Source organism: Eretmochelys imbricata, chromosome 5, assembly GCF_965152235.1.
Source record: "Eretmochelys imbricata isolate rEreImb1 chromosome 5, rEreImb1.hap1, whole genome shotgun sequence".
NCBI classification, from domain to species: Eukaryota; Metazoa; Chordata; order Testudines; family Cheloniidae; genus Eretmochelys; species Eretmochelys imbricata.
The window spans coordinates 4,440,097-4,448,505 of record NC_135576.1 but is presented as its reverse complement, the minus strand read 5'-3'; the positions used below and the strand labels follow the sequence as shown (position 1 = coordinate 4,448,505).

The 8,409-nt window shown below is 54.1% G+C and overlaps 1 protein-coding gene across 1 annotated transcript; it reads right to left on the bottom strand.

Annotated features, from left to right (window-relative positions):
- Positions 1–622: 622 nt before the first annotated feature.
- Positions 623–5,286, bottom strand: RPP25L (ribonuclease P/MRP subunit p25 like). Its single transcript, XM_077816601.1, has 2 exons — positions 4,956–5,286; positions 623–2,096 (listed from the first exon to the last, which is right to left on the bottom strand). The coding sequence occupies exon 2, from the start codon at positions 2,085–2,087 to the stop codon at positions 1,530–1,532; it is 558 nt and encodes a 185-aa protein (XP_077672727.1). The 5' UTR covers positions 2,088–2,096; positions 4,956–5,286; the 3' UTR covers positions 623–1,529.
- Positions 5,287–8,409: the final 3,123 nt, after the last annotated feature.

Sequence of the window (8,409 nt, the reverse complement as noted above, 5' to 3'; positions counted from 1 at the left end):
GTTAGTGTCTCATTGCAGATGCATTTAACAGAAGAGAAAGTGGTAATTATGGACATCATCCAGAAAGCAATTTATAAGATTCATTCTTGCAAATAACAATCTTTGAATTACAACTACAGAATCTTTTTCCTGACCCATATTTAACTGAAACAGATATTCATAAAATGAAACAGCATAATAAGGAAACTATGAAGTGAGCTGTAGCTCACGAAAGCTCATGCTCAAATAAATTGGTTAGTCTCTAAGGTGCCACAAGTACTCCTTTTCTTTTTAAGTTATTTCCTCTGCTTCTTTCAGCAAAGTTTTGAAGCTTCAGAACTATTTCAAAAGTACGTAAACAGATTTAAGAACACTTAACTGCAAAAAGCTGCCCCACAATCCCTTTAGAGAACAGAAGCATTAACCTTTTCTGAGGCTTTAAAGATGATTTGTAATGGGAAACAACCTGTTGGACCCTTTTACAATTCTTTAAGAAGAATAAAAGTTCAACATATTAACCCTTTCCTCCTCAATCACAGCTGAGTGTGCTCAGGTTTCAGCCTAGAGTGATGCCTCTAGTCCAGTCCTCTGAACGTTGGGCCTCTGGCAAAAAGAGGAAAGGATGGAGACAAGATTTCTGATGTAAAACACAAGAGGGAACTTTATTTTAAACGCTGCTTTAAGAATCATAAAGGAATGGTAAAGGGAAAAATAATTTTTGCTTTGGTGTTCACTATTAACAATTGTATTGAACACATATACAGAGCTGTATGTCAAGATGATTTATACCAATTACTATCCTCACAAAACCCCTATGACGTACATACAACATCCCCCATCCTCCAAACAAGGAAAATGAGGAATAGAAGGGATGTGACTCCCCGAAGGTCACACAAGCAGTAACTGTCAAAGCGGAGATCCCAGCTCCTTATTCAGATCACCAGTTTCTCTCAAGGGATTAGCAGAACATACCTAAAAAAAGGGAAACTGAGCCCAAAAGCTCTGTTAGGAGGTCCAGTCCAATAAAATGCCATTGCAATAGCTAGGTAGGAAAGCCAAAAATGCAACCTCAAGCTCAGAGTTCTACAACACAGCCCACTACCCTTTCATCTCTAATACAGACACATGGCTCACTCAGACGGCGACATCTTCAAAGCCGCATCCAGGGCAACTGAAACCTACTCCATTTAATGCAGATTAGTTTTGGCTTCATGACTCCTGGCAAATTACCATTAAACAGAGTTTGGGCAATTCTGGTCTACCTGGCCTCATTTTTAAACCATAAGCCACAGAGTATCACCAGAGAGGTCTTCAACAAAAAACCTCATCAAAATAGAATGCCAGACTCGTTATGAGAATTTATTTGCCATGGCTATGACCATATCTGTTTTCACATGGCCCTCGTCCCTCTCCCAATTGTGCTAGGTTTCAGCTCTTCTCTACCAAGAAGCTCAGTCACTCTGTGTTTGGTGGTAGCTCTTGAGCCACACTAGGTGGCTTGGTTTTTTGTTCTTGACGCCATTAACAATTGCTTCTGATATATCTTTGTCTCAAGGCTTTTTGTAGGATTCTCCACGTCCCCCAACAGATCTAGGATGTTTTCCTGTGTGGCCAGGCCCCCTTCCTCCACCCTGCTTTCTCTTAATTTGTCCCTGGGACTCTGCTTTGAGCGTCTCGATCCAGAAGGCATCAAAAGAGCCTGGTGCCTGATACCCAGGCTCTTGGGAATCTAGTGCATCTTTGCTCAGCAAGACACATATGGCAGGAATGTTTCTCTTCACTGTCAAGGCATCTAGACCAGCCTCAGGGACGATGGGCTCCCAGATCTCTTCGGTCTGTTTGAAGAGCACTTTGGTGATTTGGTGGAGTCCCTTGAGCCGTCGCTTCATGATTTCCACGCAAGTGATAGTCTTGCTGATGGCTTTGCCAGAGCCAGTGAAAAGAATCTGCCTAACTGAGTCCGACTCCATCTTGCCGATGGCATAACCCATAAGATTTCTGATTTTGCTGCCATCCTTCACTTTCATCTCAATAATATCTGAAGGCAGGTTGGTGAATGGAAGGGGAGAGGGCTTCTCCACAATCTTGGATTTCTTATAATTCTCCATTACATACCACTGTAAATTAGAAGAACAGTATCAATGAATACTTCTAATTATGATTCACAAAGGCAACATACCTAAATTTACGGACTACATTATCGGACTGATAAAAGTTAAGTAGAATCCACACTTTATTCATTTGTGTTACCATGCTACCTACGAGACCTCGTCATGGACTGGGACCCCATTGTGCTAGATGCTATATTCTGACTTCTAGCATGTTCTGGAGTAGCAGTTCTCAACTGGGGCTCCGTGGGCCACTGGGGGTCCACAAGCCGTTTCAGGGGGTCCACTGAACAGGGCTGCTTGGAGCCCCAAGCCCCAGCAGCTGAAGCCTGGAGCACCGGTGCCAGAGCAGAAGCTCCCCTGACTACCCCCCTGCCAGCCCCATGCAGCTTAAACCCTGAGCCACCCCAAGGGGCAGAAACCTTGAGCCCCCCAAGGCTCCCAACCCTGCTCCAGTGTTGGAAGCCCAAAGACCCCCCCTGTGGAGTTTATATAGCATGTTGGGTGGGGCTCCAAAGGAAAAAGCTTGAGAACCCCTGTTCTAGAGTACCTAGCTGAACTCAATAATCCAAACAGTATCTTAATTCATATTTAACTACTTGTATTGTGGCAGCACCCAGGGATCTCATTCTGCTAGAGACTTCCCAGACACACAGAAAGACAGTCTCTGCTCTGAAGTTATTTACTCATGCTGCTTAGATTTGCCTCGAAATGATCAGGACACTTTTAGGCACTACAGCTACCATGTTATAGAACAGAGGTGGGCAAACTATGGCCCACAGGCCAAATCCGGCCCGCGGGTCCCTCCTGCCCGGCCCCTGAGCTCCTGGCCTGAGAGGCTAACCCCCAGGCCCTCCCCCGCAGCCTCAGTTCACTGCGCCGCCGGTACAATGCTCTGGGCAGCAGGGCTGCGAGCTCTTGCCGGGCAGCGCAGCTGCAGAGCTGTGGCCTGACCCGATGCTCTGTGCTACACGGTGCTGTGGCTGGCTCCAGTTTGGCGGCCCGACTGCCTGTCCTGGTGCTCTGGGTGGCACGGCTGTAGTACCGCCAGCCACCAGTGTTCCAGGCAGCACGGTAACGGGGCAGGGGGGTTTGGGGTGGTGGTCAGGGGGCGCGGGTGTGGTCGTGTGGATAGGGGTCGGGGCAGTCAGAGGGTGGGGAACAGGGGCTTGAATGGGGGCAGGGGTCCCGGGTGGGGGAGAATCAGGAAGGGGGTTGGATGAGGCGGCAGTGGTAGTCGGGGGCGGTCAGGGGACAGGGAGAAGGGGCGGTTGGATGGGGCGGGAGGGGCAGTCAGGAATGAGAGGAGGGGTTGGATGGGGCGGCGGTGGGCAGTCAGGAGCGGAGAGTCTGGGGGCGGTCAGGGGGCGCGAAGCAAGGGGAGCCGGATAGGGGGTAGGGGCCGGGCCACGCCTGGCTGTTTGGGGAGGCACAGCCACCCCTAACAGGCCCTCCATACAATTTTGAAATCCGATGTGGCTCTCAGGCCAAAATGTTTGCCTGCGCTCACGAGGGTGGGGGCGGGAAGGGGGTGGACGGCAGGGGGAGGAGGGGCCCCGCTCACGAGGGTGGACGGCGGGGGGGTGTGGATGGATGGCGGGGGGGGAGGGGCCCCGCTCACGAGGGTGGGGGCGGGGGGTGGATGGATGGCGGGGGGAGGAGGGGCCCCGCTCACGAGGGTGGGGGCGGGGGGTGGATGGATGGCGGGGGGAGGAGGGGCCCCACTCACGAGGGTGGGGGCGGGGGGTGGATGGATGGCGGGGGGGAGGAGGGGCCCCGCTCACGAGGGTGGGGGCGGGGGGTGGATGGATGGCGGGGGGGAGGAGGGGCCCCGCTCACGAGGGTGGGGGCGGGGGGGTGGATGCGGGGGGAGGAGGGGCCCCGCTCACGAGGGGGGGGGCGAGGGGGGTGGATGCGGGAGGGAGGAGGGGCCCCGCTCACGAGGGGGGGGGTGTGGATGGATGGCGGGGGGAGGAGGGGCCCCGCTCACGAGGGGGGGGGTGTGGATGGATGGCGGGGGGAGGAGGGGCCCCGCTCACGAGGGGGGGGGTGTGGATGGATGGCGGGGGGAGGAGGGGCCCCGCTCACGAGGGGGGGGTGTGGATGGATGGCGGGGGGAGGAGGGGCCCCGCTCACGAGGGGGGGGGGTGTGGATGGATGGCGGGGGGAGGAGGGGCCCCGCTCACGAGGGGGGGGGGGTGTGGATGGATGGCGGGGGGAGGAGGGGCCCCGCTCACGAGGGGGGGGGCGGGGGGGTGGATGGATGGCGGGGGAAGGAGGGGCCCCGCTCACGAGGGGGGGGGCGGGGGGGTGGATGGATGGCGGGGGAAGGAGGGGCCCCGCTCACGAGGGTGGGGGCGGGGGGGGTGGATGGATGGCGGGGGGGAGGAGGGGCCCCGCTCACGAGGGTGGGGGCGGGGGGGGTGGATGGATGGCGGGGGGGAGGAGGGGCCCCGCTCACGAGGGTGGGGGCGGGGGGGTCTCTGATCAGAGGTGCGGGGGGGGATGGATACGAGGGGGTGCAGGGGGGGCAGGAACAGGGGAGGGGGCATGTCTGCTTAGGGCTCGGGGAGGGTGGATATGGGGGGTCCCTGCTCGGGGGTGATACTGGGGGGTCTCTGTCCGAGGGCTGGAAACAGGGGCTCAGAGAAGGGGGGGTCTCCTCTCGGGGGCGCGGGAGGGGTCGGGCTGGACGGACGGGGAGGGGGCAGACACAGGGGAGGGGGCAGGCTGTGAGCGGCCGCGGGGGGGGGGGGGGGGCGGGAGGGCTCTGTCCCCATCCCGAGGCTGAGGGGCCGGGGTCTGCAGCTCGGGGCCCGGTGGGTGCGGGAGGGAGACGCGGGGAGGCCCCGCCCCCGCCGCTCTTACCGGTCCCGGCCGGAGCGAAGGGCCGCACGCGCCGCCGGCCCCGCGAGCCCCAGGCGGCGGTTTCCGGCTCAGGAGCGGGTCGCGCGGGCGACGTCAGGGGGGCGCAGAGTGACGGTTGGGGGCGGGGGGCGCGTGCGCCAACGGCCGCCAGTCTAGCCCCGCCCTCTCACGTGAGCATCCCGCGCCTTGTGCCGCCCGGCGGTCGGCGTCGCTCACGCGCTCGTCCCCAACGGCCGTTGTTGCGTCATGGCGCCCGCGCTCGGTTCCCGGCCGGAGTCCCTGCCCGCCGCCTGCCAGGGCAGCCAGCCCCGCCCTCCCGCGCCGTGTCCGTGGCGCCCTTGCTGCTCAGCTGCCCAGTCAGGGCACCCCTGTGACATCAGTGGTTACTATGACAACAGGTTGTGAGTGACGTCTCCCGCCGGGGATGCTCCTAGGCAGCGCCGGGCGCCCCCGAGCTGGCCGGTGCCTGGGGCAGGGGTCAACCCGCCGCCCACAGGCGTCCGCCTGGAAAAGCCCCTGCTCCTGCCTGGCCACGCAGAAGGGCCCCCAGCCCCTCTGGGGTGAACGGGGGCCAGGGTGGAGCCGCTCCAGGGCTGCTGCGGGACAGTTTGGGACAGGAAGTGACGAGCGTGTCCGTTGAGCACCAGCGCGGCGGTCCAGGTAGCCGGAGAGAGGCTGGATAGGCCAGTGGACTGGGAGTCAGGAGAGTGGGGTCTTATGTCTGGCTCTGCCACATCTGGCTGTGTGATTTGGGGCAAGTCATCTTATCCCTCTCTTGGGGACACTGGGGCACGGCCACTGGGTAACTGGAGGGGATGGAAGACCACGAGTGTGGATGAAGCCCCCTCGCACGAGGCCCAGGTGTCCTCGGCCCCCCGGCCTGGAGGCACTCACAGCAGTTATGCTGAGGATCTGCAACAATATGCTGCAGAGTCAGACGGCCTGAAACTGAGCAAGGCCACACAGGGCAGATATGGAAGAACAATGCTGAATAAAGCAGCTTTATGTATAGTTTAACAAATGATACAGAGAACCAGGGAACTAGCTGGGAACTGGATTGGCTGGCTATATGGATACTTGGGGCAGCTTGCTATTGGATAAGTATGCTGGGAAAAAGGATGTATAAAAGCCTGTGTAACTTCCTGCTCTGTGTACAGGATTTGAGATTCAAATCTCCCTGTACCTATTTGAAGCTTCAAATAAACTTTTCTGCTTCTCCACCCCGTTGTGATTATTGGGTGTAGCACACCGGGTAATGAACCACTCAAGCTGTTGTTCAGCCTCTCGGCACTGGGTGCTGGCAACACCTCGTGCCTCCGTTTCCCCCCTTCCCATCCTTTGTCTGCGGTATTTAGATTAAGCTCGTCAGGGCCGGGACTGTCTCTTGCTACCTGTGTGTACAGTGCCTAGCACACTGGGGCCCTAATCTCAGTTGCGGGCTCAAGGTGTCACAGTAATACGAATAAATGATAACAGCGACAACGTGTCACCCAGTCTGGAATCTGGCTGGGGTACTAGGATTTATATATCCTCATCTCAGAGAAAATGTCATGGGATCTTCAGTGAAGACAGGTGTTTAGGGCCTTTTGGTTTTACATTTCATTCAGAAGAAAGCACCTTCACCAAAACAGGGCCCTAGATCTTGGTCCAGGCACATTTGTTTGGTTCTGATTGAGCGAGAAGAGCACCAGCTACTCTATCACCTCAGCAACTTGGATTTTCTTTGGATGTTTCAAATCCAACTACTGACTGTCTGCCCGACAGCCGTTACGGCCCTGCAGCTGGGCCGCTGTAGTGTACAGTACTGTAGTGTACTGTAGTGTAGATGCTTCCTGTGTGGATGGAAGGAGTTTTTCCATTGCTTAATCCACCTTTCTGAGAGGAACTAGTGAGGCTAATGGAAGAATTTTTCTATCGAGTTAGCTGTGTCTACATAGGAGGGGTGAGTTGACATAACTATGTAGCACAGGATGTGACATTTTGTACAGCCTTGAGCGTCATAGCTAGGTTGATTAATTTTTAAGTGTAGATCTGGGCTCAGTCTGAAACTGCTTAGCTTTTGAGATGCAACAAGTTGTTAGTCTGAGCTGATATTACCGCAGGGCTTCTAGAACCTATGAATATCTTAGTAAAATATGTTATTTAAAGACTTAACTGCAGTAACACCACTGAAAAGGCTGATTACCAAAATAGATATAGAGTAATGAAATCATAGTTTCTTAGAGCAAAGGAGTCTTAAAATGAAATAGTAGCAATGATGAATTATGGGGAACTTAGTTTGTAGACAGTTTACCAAGACTGAATTAACTGTACAGATTATTCGATGATTAGCGGCAAAAATATAACTTCCATCTCAACATCAGGATTTTTAGCAGCACATTATTGAGTCATTATTTTTGGAGACCCCCAGACTTCAATGTGATGTGAGAAATGGGGATTTCATGCCACTTAATTGTAGCAAAGCTCTATTGGACTGCACCATGCATATTACCTTGACGGATTTTTTATTAGCTTTCCTCAACTACTTCTCTGTGTCTTGGAAATTCCAGACCAATGAGCTGATGCTGACTCAATCCATGGGGTTTCTCCATCTGTAAACTGGGCATAATAGCACTTACCCCACAAGGGTGATGCAAAGATTAGTTAATGGACTAGTTTCAGAGCTAGTGTAAATGGGTGCTTTTCAGGGACGAATTCAGAGGAGATAGTTTCATAGAGTTTTAAGCCAGAAGGGACCATCCAGTCTGACCTTTTGTACGTAACAGGTCATTAATTTTCACCCAGATGCCCATATATTAAGCTCAAAGACTTTAGTTTCACTAAAGCATTTCAAACCTCAAGAGGCTAAACAGCGTGCCATAGATAGAACAGGAAAGATCAACGTGCCACCAATTCCTGAGGCTCCTGCAATGGCAGGAAACTGATTAGATGAGTATTACCAAGAGGTCCACATACCATACTACAGAGGAAGGTGAAAAAACCCTCACAGTCACTGGCAATCTGACCCAGGGAGACATTCCTTCCTGACCCCAGATCTGGCAAACAGTTTGACCCTGAGCCTGTGAGCAAGAAACACCATCTGGTCAACAAGAAAGGATTCTGTGTACCACCTCAGAGCACTACTCTGTCCCAACTCCAGCTGTGGTCAATCTCTGATCCTTCAGAGGATGGAAAAAACAACAATTACTATCACCCAGAACACATCTAGCCAATTGTGCATCGGGCTGAAAAAATCCTTCCTGGCCCTGGAAGGTGATGTAAGCAACGTAAGTTACCTGTCAGGTATAAGATGATCAAAAAACTGGTGTAAGTGCCCAAGTATAGTAACTTGAGGAATAGAGTGGGCTTTAAAAATAGTGTAATTTATATACTAAATTAGAGTATTAGAGTAGCATCTAGAGACTCCGGTCCCATTGTGGGAGGCACAAACAATGGAGAAAAGACAGTCTCTGCG

Coding starts and splice junctions, on each gene's coding strand:
- RPP25L (XM_077816601.1), bottom strand. CDS start 2,087: ATGGAGAATTATAAGAAATCCAAGATTGTGGAGAAGCCCTCTCCCCTT.